The 20,340-nt window shown below is 30.1% G+C and overlaps 1 protein-coding gene across 1 annotated transcript in view; it reads right to left on the reverse strand.

Moving 5' to 3' along the window:
* Nucleotides 1-8,930: 8,930 nt before the first annotated feature.
* Nucleotides 8,931-20,340, reverse strand: part of LOC125065964 (tyrosine-protein kinase Dnt) — a 51,604-nt gene continuing 40,194 nt past the window's right edge. The window contains exons 6-13 of the mRNA XM_047673829.1: nt 16,960-17,087; nt 14,906-15,021; nt 12,896-13,073; nt 12,495-12,657; nt 11,000-11,143; nt 10,588-10,747; nt 9,500-9,636; nt 8,931-9,116 (exon numbers count right to left, since the gene is read on the reverse strand). Of these exons, the coding sequence (XP_047529785.1) occupies nt 9,005-9,116; nt 9,500-9,636; nt 10,588-10,747; nt 11,000-11,143; nt 12,495-12,657; nt 12,896-13,073; nt 14,906-15,021; nt 16,960-17,087 (1,138 nt within the window). The 3' untranslated portion in view covers nt 8,931-9,004. The remainder of the gene's footprint in view (nt 9,117-9,499; nt 9,637-10,587; nt 10,748-10,999; nt 11,144-12,494; nt 12,658-12,895; nt 13,074-14,905; nt 15,022-16,959; nt 17,088-20,340) is intronic.

The raw sequence follows: 20,340 nt of genomic DNA on the forward strand, positions 1-20,340 counted from the left end.
TTTTCCGAATTTATAAGAACTATACTGTTGAAACTTGGTAAGTAGATGTATTATGTGAATAACATTAAGATTTTTACACAAAAACAGAAAAATAAATAATAATTTTTTTGGGTTCCAAATCTTTTTCATCAAACCCATACGTCTACACATATTTAGATATAATATAAACAACACCCATACATCTATGGATAAGTCTTCAAAAATTATATTGAGGTTTCTAATAATTTCAACAATTATATTTTCGAAGATATTTTTGTGTGTAAAAATGCCGGTTAAGTTCTTATCAAACTATCATAACCCACTGCTGGCTCCCTTTCCTAAGTTACACGGGGTGTACTTACGGTTCAACTCTAGATATTCAAGCGAGCAATTATTGGAGCTGATAATGGTCTGTAGAATTTACAAAAACAATTATTCGTAGAGAATATAAATATTCAATCAATGTAGATATGATTACCACTATACAAGTTTTGCTTTCTTATAAAAGAATCAAAGAAAAATAGTCCACAGCGTGTGCTTGTTTCTTTATGACATCGTGAAATTCGTGTAATGGTCCTAATAAAAATGCCCATGACGCTTTGTGCAAACATATAACGTCCACGTAGAGAAATTCCTGCCGTGCCTCTTTTAAAAATCGATTTAAACGTGGCATTAAAGAAAAGCTATAATTAGTTCTGAATACCAGCTTCTTTCATGCAACTATGATAAAGTATTGGTTACTACTTGGAACATATTATTCTAGATATATAATGTTTTTGTTTAGAACGTAAATGTAATTAATGTGTTACCTAAATGCATAGAACAGCGAAACTTGTTACTCTATTGGCATACAATACGTATACTCTACTCCAAAAATAAAAAGAAAAAAGTCAAATAAACAACATTTGACGGCAAATTGACGAAATATCATTAATTAATATATGATATTCACTATGGATTTACGAAAAAATGAAGTTTGAACGTCGACGGAACTGATATCGGAATTTCGGAAGTAAAATTAAAGTGGAAATAAGTAGTTAATTGTAATAGTGTTGTATTATAAACAAATATATATTAATCATAATCTCTTAAAATCTTAGTAGTGCACAACATAGCTCAGTTATAAGCAAATCGCATGAAATACGTAAATCTAATGTTTGTTTATCTTTTTTCCTACTGCCATTGGAATAGGCTATATATGCCATACGATGTAATTAAAATGATGAATAAAAAGGACTACTGAGTTTCTTGCCAGTTCTTCTCGGTAGAATTTTCCAAAACACTAAGAGCTTTACTTTTTCAACGGTGTAACATGGCGATTCAAAAGGGCTTTCATGAGTCTATTTGAATAAAGGAGATTTAGATTGTGATTGATTATCATTTTAATTTTATATTTCGCGATGTGAATGGTTTAAAAATAATAAGAATCTTAGATTAGTTACTGTAAAAAGCACCTAAAATTGATCGTAGCTTGTAGGAGAATATTAAAGTATTTGAAGATTTTTAACCAATTTACATACGTATAAAATTCTAAATACAAACCAAGATTACATTTTAAGCTTATATTTTATAAAAAAAAATATGTAATAAATACTTTTATATGATAACTTGTCACTTATTTCTTAGTATATGTACCTTGAAATAATTATTTTTATATATATATAATGATTTATGTTTAAAAAAAACTGTCATGATCCCTTTGCGAGCATTTCGTCTTATTATAAGCCGTCCAATTATTTTAATGAAAAAAAAGTCGTTTCATAATCACAAAGCTCAAAAAAATTCGGTTGAAATACTTTTTAAAACCATGTTCTATACCGACTTCCAGGTCAGTGTGTTTTTGTATACTCTTATATTTTCTCTTTTAATCTATTCGAAGCGACTGTTAATATCTTTTCGTAACTGAATCAAAGAGTCCCTATTTCAAAGTAAGCTCATGCAATCTCTATTAAGACTTATTTATTGCGTAAACGTCTACAGTTTTTATAAACAAGTCATCTGAGACATTATTTATCTCGTCTCGCTCAAGAATCGACCCTCGAAGCGTTGAGGTGAAAGTAATCGCCGTATCAAAGCGAAATTTGTCAAAAACACGGCTCCGTCTGAACTTCCGTCAATTCTCTCCAATTAATAACTGGACGCCATCTCATTTGTACTTAAGGATATTTGTATTTTCCTATCTCACTCTTGTCCCCTTGTTTAAAGAGCCCCGTCGAGATAGAATATTGCCACTTTGTCGCGCGGCCTCCCGCGGGCTGTTTGTAGACAGAGACGTTGCAATTTTTCTAGTGTTGATGCTGGAAAATACATATTGGAAAATTTTAAAATTTTCAAAAAGCAAAGAAAGTCTCTCCTAGCTTTGTGATTTGCTGGCTTAACGAACTTTGCTCGTGGCAAAATTTTTATCGTTCCAAAGGAATTTACGTGACTGCGTTTTCCTCGTGCAGTTTTTTAATTCTTTTAATATGACGAAGCTTTAGACGGGTTTTACCGTAGTAAATATATTTTATAAAAGCACCCTTTTTTTAATATTTTGGTTTTATATTTTGTGATTTAGAAGAAAACCAGCAGTATGAGCACCCACATATTTTTCTTTTTAAGTATTATTTAGAGATTAGTATACAAATTAATTTACTTATCAAAGCTATTATAATCAACATTTCAAATACAAATTTTTCACTAATTGTTATCATCTACTTGGAAGGCTATGAGCAATCCCGTCTAGGTAGATACCACTCACTCATCATATAATCTACCGCTAAGCAGGTATACTTAGTATTGTTCTGGTTTGAAAGATGAGTGAGCCAGTGTATTAAAGTCACAAGGGACGTATCTTATTAGTTCCTAAGGTTCGCGGCGCATTGGCAATATGAAAATTGATTAATATTACTTATATTAGTACCGTAAGAAATAAAAGTCAAGATGTGCTCACAACTTCCCATTGACCACAGACCAATGATTATTATGTCACAAATGACACATGAAATACTTATTTCTGATCAAAATTCTTTGTTTTTGTAGCATATAGAATTAGCAATCTGTATGGAATTATTATAAATAATTATTTATTTCTTTGAATATCATTAATTTTACTATTTATTTAATGAATCACAATTTCAGAATTATATCAATATTATATTAATTATATGATTACATATAACATATTACAAATTAAGCACAATACTCTATTTGCAAAGGCATGAGAAAATCTTATCCCTTTTATTTTCTAATATTTAAATCTCATGGTCTACAGTACAAAGCCACTTAAATGAATAAAGTTACAGTAAAACTAGTAAGCTTTCGGAAGAGGCAAGTGAAATTCCATTGTTTACCTCCATCATGACATATACCTTACCATTACCATGTGTGTATGTTGGATACTTCCTAGCCAATTAAATGAGCTTAAGCTCAAAGCTTAGTAGGAATTCAAGAGTTTCGCTATCCACCTTCCAATTTTATCTTCAGACAGTTTTTACTAATTCTTTTAGTAAAATACTTGTTAAAATAAACCAAATGAGCCCAAAATATGAGGGCTTTAGTTGTAGTCAATTAATAATTCGTTTATCCAGCTCCTAATTCTATCATGTTGAAGGTTTGAAGGTCAAACGTTGTAGTCACATACAAGTGAAGGCAATATTATTATTTGAACTAAAAAAAAATTATATCAATAATAAATATAATAATTTTATACGTTTAAAGATATGATACGTTTCTGTAACGCTTAAGCCGAATAAAGAGTAATTATATAACGAATACAGACCGCAAATCTGAAATTATTTAATGTTGTCTTAGATTTTCGCGATTATTACACATTGAAATAAAACTAGTTTTTAACGGATTTAATCGACTCGACTGCTCGTCTGCCCGTGACCACGAACACTGCAAAGTGCTCGAAACGTCGGGATGTTAAAATAATTAATATACGCGATTAAATCCGTTAAAAACTAGTTTTATTTCAATCTGAAATTATTACCGAAAGTTTAATAAATAAAGGACATAATTACTGGCATGTTCTTAAAATATATACATTACACTGAAAATTACCTGGTGCCGAGTACGTTTCCTTGAGTATATACAACACTAACCAATTATTTTACCACCAAACAACAATCTCTATTGCTGTGTTCCGATTTGAACGGCGAGTGAACCAAGTATAAGAAGAAATATATGAAACTTATGCTCGCAATGCATGTCTCAATTGAAGCAGAAAACTTACCATCAGGTAGCTTACTGTTTTCCTAAAATCAGTACCAAAATAAAAGAGTTTAATAATTATTTATTTATTTTCAATCTGATTATGGATTGCAGTTTGCATAATTTTAATGCATCAAACATACGACTTTAAAGTTAGAATGTCAGTCTGTTAATATCTCACTAACAGTCTAAGGCCTCCTCTGAAAAATACAAGTTCATACGGCACTATAACACAAATTAGGTACAGGAAGACAGAATGGTGCTTGTCCGGATTTGAGCTTGTAATCTTTGACGTTCGATATTTTATTGCATTTATTTTTTATGTTAAATATCTGATCTTACATCTGTCCATCTAAATAAAAAGAAAACGATTCAGCTTAAATAAGTATAATATAAGTAAGTATAAGTATAATAGTCGATTAAGTTCAATCATACGTATAAAATATCTTAATTATACATATTTAGATTATTTTTATTTCCATATCTAAAAACGTATTTCGTCATCGAATTGTGAAAATCTAGGAAAAGAACGAATATTTCTTTATTCTATTAAAAATAACCTAAAAATGTTTGTAAATGTTCAGTTAAATAAATGTCGTGTTTATTAAAATTTACAGTTTTGTAAAGAGAGACAGGTTGAATTCATAACAATTGTATTCATCGTCATATGATAATATATAGGCTGCAGAGGCGTTAAATCAATCCACTGTGCATGTTAGTGCGGCATTAAATAAATATGATATATCATTATAGATAAAAGGATATAGAAATAAAACTACAATATTATTATAAAATAACATCTTGTTTCATCCTTATATTTCACTGAAGCAATTTTGCATACATACAATTATATTAGACGTTATTTAGACACGTAACACGTATACAATCACATTCATCTGGCACTCAATGTCATACTTGACATTTATGAATCACTCATTATAAGTTTATTATATGATATTAATTTTAATGTAGAAACAAACTTTAGTTACATACAGCGTAAATGTTTCAAATTGATGAACTTATTTCTATATAAGTATATAATGATATATATTAATTTGTATGTATGATTAATTTACATTAATGTTTTACGCGTTATGTAACATAAGTTTGATTGTGATATTTTAAAATCAAATATTTTATAAGTCAATAAAACGTATTGCACGTCAATTTCAATACAAGTATTATATAAAAAAATTATATAATATAAAAATAATCTAAGTTACTTTTTGTATATAACACAATAAAAATAAAAAAAAATACGTTTCATTAGGTCTTTGGCTCTGTTTCGAATGATCGTACCATTATATTTAAGACATAATATTACGTGTAACATTAAACTAATATTTCGCACCGTGTAAAATATACTTTAAATACACCACAAAAATATAAATTATTACAAATGTCTTATGTATTATATTTGGGGCTTCATTAATTAGCTATTTATAGATACAAATTACCTACATGAATATAACAATAGGTAGCGTTTAGCGCATTTTATAAATAAGATAATTATCTTGCTAAAATATCATATTATATAATACCTTTTGTCGGTGATTGAAATCTTCATACATTTTACACACACGTACAACAACCGAAACAAACTTACAAGCATCGAAAATTAAATATACTTTCTTATCTTCTAATACATTATGAGTATTATTGATGATAAAATAAAACCATTCAATAAATTATCCTGTACAAATATCAAACGTTACGAAATAATCCAAGAGGTTCAAAAAAACTTATCTCCCAGACTGCTATGATACTCCAATACTAGTCTAGTCTAGTGATAGTCCTCTTGTAAATGTAAAAATCGGTAAAACAGTGATATTTTTTAAATCATTAAAATAGAACATCATTACGGGAACTATGTAATCTTGCGTCGATAATATTGATACAGTCGGTATGACAAGTGATGACAATGAATAGTGTAAACATTTGTTAACAAATCCATAAAATGCAATTGAATAAATATGAGATAAGCTCAACCATTGGCAAAATCATAAATTAATTATAACTAACATTTGCTCTGGCCATGATAATGATAATATTATTCGATCGAATATCGATAAGGTATTTAAAATAAACAAAAATTAATCTAGTTTGTGGTAAGCAAACACGTTCCGAAATGCGATCTTTGTTAAATAATATATATTGTTGGCCCTTTTATTGGGTATCCTGAATTGGAAATATCAATATCTTGTTCAACATAATAAAGGGATATCCCTTAAATATTTGCTTTGAAGTGATGAAGCTGTACTCATATTTTAATAAAATTTAAATGTTTTTATCTTATGTATTTTTAGGTCAACAAAGTTAGAAATTTTATTGGCATGACATTTTTTGCATGCGACTGATCACATTTTCTAAAGCAATTTTAATTACGACGTAATTCATAAATCGTGTTCTAAGAGCTATTTGAAGCCACTTGATTCAAAAATATGGAAATTGATAATTTAGAAAAATGAATGTTACTTGAGCCATACTTCATTTAAAATGTGTTATGGTTACTAATAAACCGATTATAAGATTCCAAATAATATGAATAGCAAATACCTACATACTTTTATTAATATTCTATTTTCGGATAAATTATTACTCGTCCGTACATATTTAAGAAAATGTCTGTATTCCTAATTAAACATTTAGATTAAAAAAGACTTAGATTTAGAAATAGTATTTAGTATAGATAGCGCTTCTAGCGATCTATTGCAGGATCTAGAATAGAGTACTTTTAATTACGAAGATATTTAAATAGACATTTAACCTACAATAATAGAAAACACCGATTCCACGAGAAACATCAATCTTAAGTTTAAAGCGCAGATAAGCGCAAATAAATAATGAAAATCCTACCATTCGCATGACATGCCTAAGAGTTAAACACCCTGTATAATCCATAACGCGTTTTAAATATAAGAAAAACAACACTAACAAAACTCTAACACGCATATGTGTATTAATAATAATAACAAAAAACTGATACGATAAAAAAAAATTACAGATAAACCTGCTAAATAATGAAAATAAATTAAATGTAAGTGAGACCGTGTAACAGTTTCAAATATTTCAGAGGTAGGAATTTGTAATAACAATTATACAAAGCTATGGATAGTCAAACAAAACAAAAAAAAATCGGTTCAGTTAACATATTGCACTGTGTGATAAATAGGTAACAGTTTGGTGATTTATTCTTTACTTACCATTCAGATCAAATAGAGAAAGAGATTACAAAGCCAATCATATAACAAACAATTAAAAAAACGAATATTCTAGAAGCATCCATCGTACTAATCATTATCCATGATATAGAATATGAAAAACGACGTGAACTACACATATATAAATTCGAAATCGATCGAAAACAGCTACCATTTTACTAGTGGCTTTAGTTTTTTTTTATATAAAATGTACTTATTCGAATAGTATAGAATGAATATTTATTCTCTTACACAAATATCATAAACGTGTTAAATGTAAACAAGTGACATTAAATATTTACAATATTAACTACAGAGTAAATTATATAAATGACCGTAATTAAATGTTTATGTATAATATTTGGTTAATAGACAATTATTTCATGTTCATGGTTTACGCCGAAATATGGCTTCGAGGGATTATTATTACAAACAATAACTTGTACGGTATCGGATTGGTTTTCATTCACCGCTCGCTTAAAAGTATTTACGCCTTTTAAGTCTGAGCTCTTATTTACACTTCCACGATTAATTTTGACTTCTATTATTTCTTGTTGTTGTTTATTAATATATTCATAGTTATTTTAATTTTAGGTCATTGAACTTTCACGTATTGTAGTATTATAATCCATCAGAGCCACTTCTACATTTAAACCATGACTAACTACTGTTTTGGTGTTGATCCTTATGTCGGCCTGGACGGACTTCAATGTCCTCAGGAACTCTAACCTAACTTACAGTAACTTTATCCTAAAACATCAATATATTTAAGCTACTAAATGCATTATCTTGCTTACGACATTTAATATTATATCAATCGAAATTAATTCCCTTTGCATCGACTTTGTATTTACATCTTATATAAATGTATCATCTAGTTCATTTATTTAGAGGAATATATTTTATTCGTTATGTACATCTATTGATTGTTGTTTTAATTTATCTGTATTTAATTAAATCTTTTCGATTATATTTTTATCATTAGAACGAAGTGTTTATTTGCCGAATCTGTGGTAAAATTAGAGGCTATTAATTCCGTTATGTCAAATATTCTTTGGTATTGTTATTAGAGATTATCTGAATTCTAAGAATTCCTTTAAGTAAACATACAATTTTATATCTATCTAACTAAGATTCTATACACATATTATATCACTTTTATTCAAAAATATACAGTTTCATTTTTTATCTGATTATAGTTTTACTTCAAAAATTCTTAACGACGACAATTTCCTTCAATTTCTTAACACGTTAACACGTCCCGTCATCGCCTTCATTTAAATATCTACTACAAACGGCATAATTTATATGTTTTAATATGGCGATAAATATTATCATAACTAAAATTTAATAATCGGCTATTATTAAAATTGTACCATAAAAAATAATATTATTGGATATTCAAATCATGTAGTAGGCACATTGGTATTATCTAAATTAGAAGGAAAAAGTAATTTGTTTATCGCCTTAAATTTTGGAAAATTGACTTTAACTGTAAGAGAATGAGTGTTCGTAGAAGATTTACGAGAATCAACAAAACAGTTTAGAATAGTGTGCGTTTTATATTTAAAAATTTTGGACTTCTTAGAAATAATGTTTTTAGTATATTATGTTTTTAGTAGATAAGAGACTTAAATGTAAGTGCTGAGTGCTTGTCTGAAATCATGAAGTGCAGCTAAAAGTTGCGGAGCTGTTGGTCGAGCTGCTGCCGAGGTGGTCCAACACCAGGACATTAAGCCATACCTGATAGAATTACGTCGCAAGTTTAGATTACATCTAAAGTTAATATTATACTATTAGTTTATACTATTAAGCTAATTTCGCAGATCTCTGACGAGTTTTTATTTTGATTCAAAATAAATAACACATGGAAGATTCTCTAAGAAATCATTATCAGTTTTAGACGAGTTATTTAAAGTAAAAGGTCATAAATATGTAACTGCCTGGCGCAAATAACAATTTCCCGCCATGATTTGAACCAACTTTTCAAAATCACTCCACTTTAAAAATCAACCGATGCGTCATGCTGTTTTTTATGATGTTTTTCTTTACTTTCGAGTAAAATTATAAGACATGAATCCGTAATATCTTTTATCAAGTAAGTCATAAAATGTATTTTTACTTACAGCTCATCAGGACAATTGTGTGGCTGTGAAGGTCTGTAGCCTCCATTGAGGAACGCTCCAACGTCCGCTGCGTCTAATTCTGCTAACGGTGACGCGCCGAGTGTCGCCAGCTCCCAAAGGGTTATTCCTAACGACCACTGTTTCAAAATAATGCAATATTACCTTTCTTTTTTTATAATAATAGTATATTTATTTAAATAAATATTTCCTAATATGATACAAATATCCTGTGTGCGTCTAATCGTTGTGTATGTCGGAGGTAATTAGCTTAATTAATCATTTAATAAAATTTACAGCCTACAGCCTTTAGTAAGCGGCGCCGATCAATCAGCGGCTTCACAATGACAATCATTCTCATCGCAATGTTTTATATAGCAAATATGCTTTACGTCAAAGGTCAATTTATAAAATTTTATTTAAACAAATGATAATGTATATTATTATATATTAACCTTAACCAAAATCATTGTATTTATAGGAAAGTTAATATAAAGCAAATAACTCTATTCTGTAAAGGTTATTGACTTAAGGTGAACTGCACCGCTTTGAGAAACGACTAGGCTATTAATTTAATACTAGGTTTCTAAAGAATTACTGAGACATCAATTTGAAGAAAACAAGATATTGACTGATGCTTCTCAATATATATTCTGTAATATTATGTATGTACGAAAAAATATTAATAATTTTGCGAGAAAATGTCATACGATGAGCATTGCTACAAGAAACAAACATAAACTTGTTACTCTTGTTGCTCGATTGCATAGACTCAGTAACTTTCTTGTGAGGCAATAAATACGGTTCTATAACTGGGTCCCAGGAAGCATTCAAAATGCTTCTGTTGCCAAATTAAAAAAATAAAAACTGTTAATTAACCCGCTTTGTTTCTTTTGCCGGTTCCTCTCAAGTCAGAGTTTTTTCTTTTCCGAACCGGTGGTAGATTAATTTGACAATCAATGTATATGTGTATGACAAGTATGTGTAATGTTTTTATATTGATTTGATTTGTCATATATGAATTCTAGTTCGTATCAAATATTACTAATCGGCCGCTATGTACTATGGCTGATGTCATTCATTGCGCTTACCACATCAGAAGCCGTTGAATACTGATTCTGAAGTAATGATTCTGGCGCCATCCACTTCACCGGCCTATTTTCGTTATCACCTAAACAGTGATAGTCATCAGGAAAAAGATCGCGTGCCAGACCATTGTCCGTCACCTTCAGTCTTAACTTCTCGTCCACTCTATAGGAATTAAAGGTGCAATGGAGTTATTTATATAATCATAATTTAATATAATATATTATTAGTAGATGCAATAATGAAAATTATCGTAGTATATAATATAATACGTTCTATTAATATTGTATTTAATTGTTTGAATTTTAACTATGCATTCGAAAACGAAACACTTTAAATATTTTTAGTAACAACTTCTACAGTATAATATACTTTATTATATTCGAGTAGCGTAGCAATGGTTCCGTGACAACTTACATGCAGTTCCTAGCAGCTATATCGGAATGTACAAGTCGTTGAACGTGCAAATACGCCAAACCGCAAGCCGCTTGAGCACCTAAATCTACTAGTTCTCTAGTCGCTGGAGCCGCTTGATGGCCAAGCCGACATGATGTTAGGAATCTGTTTGTAAAACAATTTCTTTGTAACATATTTTACAAAGCTTATTCATAGTTTAAAAGCATATTCTGTAAAAGAAATTGATATAAGAATAGATTCAGGCAATATACATATTTGAAAAATGAAAATTCGAGAAATTTGATAGGATTAATGATGAAGGCGTAATCGATAATGTAGCCAGAAATCTATTTAGTACGGATTTGTTTGAAACGAAAAACAGCCGCATCGTAACCACAGCTGAATAATTAATTTAAACCTAGAACATAATTATATTTCTATTTGGTAATAATTGTACTGTATTTAATTATCATTATCAGTATCGATATAATATTATGTTTAAAACATAGGAACTATCGAACATAATATGTTAGTATTCGAATTTCATTTCATATTGTAAATGTAAATATAAATAAATATTGAACATCATCACATACATTACTCTGATCCCAATAGTAAGTAGCTAAAGCACTTGTGTTATGGAAAATCAGAAGTAACGACGGTACCACAAACACCCAGACCCAAGATAACATACAAAACTAATGAACTTTTTTCGACATCGACTCGACCGGGATTCGAACCCGGGACCTCGGAGTAGCGTACCCATGGAAACCGGTGTACGCACTACTCGACCACGGAGGTCGTCAATATTGTGAGTATTACATAAAAATGCAGGTTTTAATAATCGTATGTATTACTGATTACAATTCGTTTCAATTCCGAAGAGACTTAGTTTGCATGTCTATTGGATTATTGTAGTGTTTATAATGAAATATTATGATGATGTCTTCAAATATATTCTATAAAAGCAAGCATTATTTCGAAAGCCAATTAAATATATTAAAAATACTAGGTAGATAGATTTATGTAATGTAAATAAATTATATTTATTATGAACTTATGAAGTAAAACTTCTTATCAACCGGTGAAAACGTAAATTATTTAATTATGTTGAATTTATAGGTAACGTATCTTTATGTATTTAAATTTAAATTAAACATTACTATGGAAGCGCCAAATGGTATTTACTTAAATTAATGAATATTTTGCTATGATATTCAGTTTCTAATACTATGACTGTACACACACAGTCCCTTTAAGTGACGGTGAGTAAAATATTATAGATGCAGAGTTTCACTTCTTGCACGTAAACAGTGTTTTATTTTTTGTAGCCTTACATTTTTTACCATTGATTTTATTCTTTAGCGTCTTACTGCATATATTCGTTTTAAATTCAACCACAATCTGGATTGCTTCGACTGATATGAGTGGGACATATTCACGAGTCATTTTAATAATAATTGGTAAATATTGGATCAATACAGTCACTTTATATATTAAAACTATTAAGACTTACCGCTTAAGATTGGAAGAATGTGACACACAACAATAAACTAGCATCGGTTTCCGGGCCTCTTCAGCACAAGCAGCCATTGGAGCTAGTACATTCCCATGGACAAGTCCACAAAGTCTTAGACCTTCAGCAACTAGCAGTGCCGCCTGCATTGCTGACGCTGCTTCTAATATTATAAATTAATAATACTATGTACATATATTATTGTTAATATTTTTTCTTTTAGAAATGAATTGTTACAATTTTTAATTAATATTTTCTTAATGTTTATTTTATCTCTGGCTCTTGGTGTTGACAATGATTATTTTGATCATTGACAAAAAAAGAAATGTACTCGATGAAGCTAATTTGCGTCACGATAATAGTAATAATTGCAGACAATATTTATTTTAAATTTGGCTTACCTGAAACAGTTTTAACGAGTACTTCCTCATACGTATCTCCTCGTTTGAAAACACCCTTATATATCCTTCCAAAAGTTCCCTCATGGACGAGGATTTCAAGACGTATGTTAGACCGCTGTGTTGTTAAGTGACGAAGTTGTTCAGCCGGGTCGGTTATGCGATCTTTTGTGACAGTTTGCTGTTTTATAGAGAAAAAATATATAAAAAATATATTTTACTAGCGTGTTAATGTGACGTAAATAAAACTTACAGTCGAATATTTCGAGGAAATAATTAACTTAATTAATTTTTATAATTTTATGTATATATGTGATGTGTATAATTTTAAGTGTTTTGACACTATAATTATAGTTTTTTCTTTTTTGATAAATGGCTGATCAAAGTTGTTATTGATGTACATTTTTTTTAAATATTAGTAACTTATATTTAAATAACGCTTAGACTCAATGGATTTCTTTTCAGTAGATAATAAACTGTAAAGTCACTAATTTTATTTATATGACTTGGTATCTTGTTACTAATTTCATGAATAGTTTAATTATTAAATATTAATTGTCGTATAATGATTCGAACAATTTATGTTATCTCATTATAAAACCAAAGGTAGTAATTACAAATAGGTAATTATTTTTTTCGCAAATTGGTACGGTAGAGATTTTTATTATAATTCCTACCTTAGTTAGCGCCTTACTCTATATAGAACACTAATTCATATTTTCGCCTAAAAACTCAACGGGGCGATAAATTCAAGAACAAAGGGGTCGCAAATTAAAAACGCTGTTCCGTGCCAAGGTTTACGAGCAAAAGATATGCGAAACTAGAAGAGACAAGTTACAAAAGTTACGAATATGAACAGTCTAATCAAGTGTTTCCAGATAAACGTTTTAATAATCAATGTATAAAATTACAGATATTATTCGTATTGCATTTTTTTCATTCAATTATCGAACAATAATTAATTGCTGTAGCTGATTATAATAATATTTCCATGAAAATAGCCTATCACAATTATAGTAAAATAATGTTTATTTCTGCACGTTCACAGTATTTACGCGTATTTAAACGCAGTGCACTAAATGCGGGTTAAGTACTAAAGAGCACTAGAAAAACCTTAAAAGTAGTTCACGCAAGTCGTCAATATAAGAGCGTGCACAAGTTGAAGTAGAACTTCCATGTAAAATTGAGGTCAAAGATAATTCTTCCAGCAAAACAGAAGGCATGATGCCAAGAAGATCACTAATTGCATTACGTTTGTATCACCTGAAGGGATGTCTGCTGCTCGCTCAAATTGGATCCTTAATGAGGTAAAGGGCTCATTTTCTGCGCAATTCAATCTCCCACGACGCTCAAAAAGTTTGAAGAAAGTGGCCCTTATTAGATAATGAATACAATACCGGCACATCTAGATTGTAAATTTGTAAAACTAAGAGTACTTAAGATTCAAATGTGCGTAAAGGTTACCCACGATTTATATATTAAATTAAAATTTAATTTAGAAATTATTTACGATATAAATATTTTATATTACACGTTTGTTACAGTTATGTTGTAATTTTCTATCCAAAACTCCGTTCTAGTAAAATATCAAAAACGGGAAAGGATCAGTATTTCTGGTGTTTTCCGGAAGTACTTATGTTAGATAGATTGATTAGGGTTGTGAAAATTTATTGCTTAGTAAGAAATCTTATGAAAGTGAATTCAATTTTATTTTAACGATAAATGCTTTAGACTATGATAAACGTGTTGAATATTATCATTCAAAATAATGTTATTAAAAGTTATTTAATTTTGGAATTCATGTATTTGATTTTTTTTTACTGCTACTGGTAACTAACGATGTACATACATCTATAAAAAGCCGGGCACCGTTACCGTTGCAAATCAAATTACACGTCTTCATAGTAACATTAGAGGATTATTGATTTTATGATTTCTCACTATTCCATATTTAAAAATACTGTAAATATTTAGGGGTTAAATATAAAAAAAAACATAAATTTTAATCCTTACCTGAGACACGTGTGTGAGGTTCGACGCAGCATAGTAGGAAACTCGTGACTCTGGCTTAGCGTAAATGTGCTCACCGATGTGTGTTGTCGCATAGGGTGATGGAGACCGACGACTACCTGCATAGGGTTCTTTCAATTATAATTGTCCCGGAATTTTAGTATAAGAGAGTTAATAATTTCGTCATGGCCACTTTTTTGCTACGATAGTTAATCTCAGACATTAAAGATGCGCGTAAAGTACACAAATTATGCGCAAACAGAGATGCACTCTATTCGATTAGTTTCTTAGTCCCGTGGGACAGTAATACGACACAAGTGAAAAGAAATCGAGCGCAGGCTTAACGAGCTTTCCGAGTCACAGAAGTGTAAAAACTGTCGACTTCCTAGCTGCGGGCTGCTAGGCTAGTCTGATAGCGAGAGATCTTTATAGAAAAATAAATATATATATAAATGTTTAACGTGGATTCGACTTCAAATCAATACTTCTGGAATGACAGAAGGCTGGCCCCTTTGACCAACGAGCAGGGCCAGTTTTAGGGGGAAGCCCCGGTTCCGCGGCTAGTGAACGCATTAAAAACAGTATATATGTATTTAGTAAAATATTTATTTAGTATGAGTAAAATTCTTATATAATTTATCCGTATCCACATTATACGAGTATGTTTCTTAAAATAATTTAATTGGTTACGAAACAAATTAACACAAGACTGCAAAATAACACATTGTTTTGTTTTATTTTGATTATTATGACACCTAACCCAGCCTCTCACACTAAGACTTACTTAAGAAAAAAAAAAAAAATTTTTTTTAATTAATTGCCTCTTTTTGTCCCAAAGTGCATTTAAAAACTAATAAGTATAAAACTATAGCATATTTTGAACGTCAAAAAGAAGTTGTTGGGAGTAATACTTATGTTATTTGTATCTCAATTGACTCTAAGATAATAATATATATTGTATGCTATTATGCATTACTTTGTTTGTCGTTGTTCCAATAAAATTTTGCCGTTTTTGTTGTTGTTTACATCTTTGTATTACATGCTTGTATTAATAGAATTGAAACTTTAAAATTAGTATAAAATCACTACCAATCGTAGATTTACTCTATAATAATTAGTCATTATTTTTGTGGGAAACATGTGTAAACACACAGCCAAAAAAATACATTAATTGATAAAATTCAGTACACAGTGAACAAAAGAACCACAGGCGGATGCAAATTGATTAATTCGTTTGAAAATGTTCTCATTCAATAACGCAATGAAATGTTGGCTGCTAGCGATAAGGGACGGCACAAAAACTTAATTCACAGCGAATTTCAATACTTCATTGTCACGAGAGAAATATTAGAACTCATTGCATTGATAATTTTTAATTAACTTATTATGATTTTTAAGGCATTGATTATAATTAATACAACTATTAGCATTAGCAGCCCGTAAATGTCCCACTGCTGGGATAAAGGCCTCCTCACCTTTGAGGAGAAGTTTTGGAGCATATTCCACCACGCTGCTCCAATGCGGGTTGGCGGAATACACATGTGGCAGAATTTCGTTAAAATTAGACATATGCTATTATATTGCCATTAAACTCAAATTAAGCACATGAAATTTCAGTGGTGCCTGCCTGGGTTTGAACCCGAAATCATCGGTTAAGATGCACGCGTTCTAACCACTGGGCCATCTCGACTCACCTAATACAACTATGTTTTAAGTTATTAAATTAAAGCAATTTTTCTAAATCATTATCCTCACTAGAATTGAACCATAAAATATCTACCTTTTTTCCTATAATGCATTAAGGAAACTCAAAGAGGCACGGTTAATAAGGTCAAGCGGAAGAGAAATATATAGGTACGCTTGTAACATATTATGCTTTGTTACAGAAAATTATAAATATAATATTATTTATGATACGAGTAATGTGCACGAGGCAACGTCTATGAAAAAATGTACCTCTTATTTACCATCGGGCGATTACTTACCCTCATGCCATCAGTGTGAATTATTAATAGTTAACTTTTTAAAAATCTTCTATATACATTTTCATTACTTACCAAAAGGAAATTTATGTAGGCTTGCGATAGTTGCGTATGAACCAGTTGAGCTTGGAGGACGTCCGAGGTTGTCCAGGCGTAACAACACGTTCTGGTGGCTGCCGTACGCTGCAGTCGTGTAGGACGTGCTGCAATGACATTCTCGTTAACATGAATAAAGCCAGTAACACTTGTACTATATTTTTAGGGATATAAAATAACATAATCTCAAGCATAATTGATAAATATATGATCTTTGTCAAAGGTTTATATAAGACGCTTATCGAAATCTACCTGGTAACGGAATTCTATTCAAATTTCTTGGAATATCAATTATATGGTATTGAAATGAAAGGTTCAACATACATTTTGTGATAAATTCAAAAACCTAATAAATAACCAAATAGAAAGCTATCGCAATATTTATTTCTATAATTTATGCGATTTCTTTTTCGATAGTTATCGAATATACTATAATATACTCGCAGTATAAAATTAAACATTTTTGGATACAGAATTTTTTAGATCAACGATTGGTATGGACGACGGAAATAACGAATCGAATAAGCAAACGCTGGATTCGTATAATTTATTTGCTTTTTCTGAATCTGTAAAATAGGCAACTTATAATGGAAAGTATTTTGCACTTTGTAACCTCTATTATTATATCTAGTGCCAAAGCAGCTGGCAACGGCGAAAAAAGTTCTAATTATTTCTAATGTATAGTAGTTTGTGGACGGGCAAATAGGCAATCTGATGGAGAATGAGCTCCATAGGCCATAGACATGGGCACTGTATGAAATGCTAAATGTTCCTTACATCGCCTATACGCTGAAAAACTTGACAACTAGGATGTTATGTCCCTTGTACCTGCTGTTACACTGGCTCTCTCAGCCTTTACACCAGAATATAACAATACTAGTTACAACTGTTGGTTGAAAATCTGATGAGAGGGTCGGACTTGCACAAAGTTCTACCTCCATTTAAATATTCCATAAATATAATGCAATCCTCTTCTTGTTTATAATTATATCAGTAACCTCTGGAGAATCACTGTTCAGATGTTTCTGCAAAACATTTATACATTAAAAGATTTAGATGCAGCGTACACAATGCTCCAGAGACGGTAGCTTAAGATGCTGCTATATTATTATTTAAGAACAAAGAACGCACTCTTTCTGTAACATACCTACTCCGAAATTAATTATGACGATAAATTTTAACAGCATAGGACTTGTAATTTTATTTCTTAGGTAAAACTTTTGTACAAAAAACTCCAAATAATATAATATGATAAAGGTGTTAATTCAAAATTATTTTTTTATATCCATTTTCATTTTGTTGTAAAATATACATAGCCAAGCTTCAGCGTTTCTTTTTGAAGAATATTATAAATTTTAATTAAAAAAAAAACAACTGCTGCTATTTAAATTAATGAAAATAATAAACATCTATTTAATTTATTTTTCTGTTAATTGAACGTAAATATAAAATCTAGAAATACGTTAATACGAATACGATATGCGAAACCATTCAAGGTGAACGGTACAATTTCAAATCCAGACAAGCCGCTTGGGGCTGGCCGTTATTACATCTAGAGAAAAAAAAAGAGAATAATTGTTTTTATAATAATAATTACATCATAAATCAACTAACAAATAATTCTCTTTTTTTTAAGAATATAAAGTAGATTTATAAAACCATTATACTTATACAATCCAGATTTATATTTATTTATTATTAAACAAATGATAATTTATTAAAGACTAGTGGTCATGAAAGAGCGACAGACAGACAGACAGAGTTACTTTCACATTTATAATATTATAGTATAGAAGTATAGATGATTGCGTGTTTTAATGAATATATGTACTAAAACAACACAATAACAATACAAGCAACATAAAAATAAATTATATATAACAATTAACAACATTGTTGACCTTTCTGAATACGAATAAAAAGTACCTACCTACGGTTTCTGTACAGCTCTTTGCAAATATGTACGTCAGATACAAAATGATTCTGTTATCAAGTACTTCATAAAACAAGCATTAAAAAAATAACCTATTATTATAATAATTATACATTATTACTAATAACGGCTTTTTTCCCACAACTTGATATGACACAATTTATGATAAGGCAAAAACTATTTCAATGAGTAAAACATCAAAAAAATATTAAAATCGTCTTTTTTAATAAAAATAAATGGTATGGAATTTCAAAAGACTGATGAATTTGATACACAACATATTCTATATTCGCAAAAACACATACTACAATGTCACTTCTATAAAAATATATAAGCTTAAACTTACAAAACCTAACAAACTTATCTCTATTAAAATAACAGTAAAAACATTAGTATTTAACAGACATACGACTACAAACATGCATCATCGTAAAGCAGTCTCCTCTGCCATCTACGTGAAAGCGAACCATTTTTCATCTAGAACACAAGCAACGGGCAATTAACCGTCACTGGATAATTTATTGTCTATCGATAAGATCGGTATCACCGATCTACCCTCATATATATGTTAATAGATGGAGGGAAGAGTATAAGCTATAGGCTACATATTTAACAGTACGAGTATTCTACTCCAAATGTATTTTCATGTCTTAACTTTGAGAAACTAAACTTAAATCTGATTTCTCCTAAAATTATTCAGATATGATTTTTAATAATAAAGAAATAGGCGATATATTGTAATTAAATCCTTCATTATAAATATTAAGCGAGCGTTCATATCTTACGTGATATTACGTGAATTCAGTTACCGACTGTCAGCGATCATTACGTAGTTTACTGGTTTACCATACATATTAAACTTTTCGATCACGCTAAGAGAAAAATACGCTACAACGCTCTGCGTAGTCACACTCAGTGACCTATTGAAATATTCCGACAATAGGCGTCGTGGACATTGGTTAGCCAACCAGTAGCCACTTAGCAGTTCTCGTCAGTCAGCAGCTCAGTTTGCTCATAGTGTAAACCAAATATGCAATCTGTATTACATTCACACTAGTGCTGATCGTGAGCTTGCTTAAAGTTAGTGGCTGACAACGTTAGGTGTGAACGCTGAATGCATGATACTCGTCAAAACAAACTAGATGAGTCTTTACTAGTAGCCATAATTATTAGTAATCTATTATTAGTATTAGTAGCCATTGAAGCTGTTTTTAATAAAATACCAGGTCGACAGTACCAAAATATCATTAGCGTCCAAATATTATCAAAATATCATACGTTATTCTTACGTGGTGAGCTAAAATCGAATCCCTGGATTTTTTTATGTACTGACTCTATTTGTAACATTAAATATTATCAGGAACAATATATTAGATATAAAGAGGAATATTATTACTTAGATACGCACAACTATATAACTTAATAAT

Source organism: Vanessa atalanta, chromosome 1 (assembly GCF_905147765.1).
Source record: "Vanessa atalanta chromosome 1, ilVanAtal1.2, whole genome shotgun sequence".
Classification (NCBI taxonomy): domain Eukaryota; kingdom Metazoa; phylum Arthropoda; class Insecta; order Lepidoptera; family Nymphalidae; genus Vanessa; species Vanessa atalanta.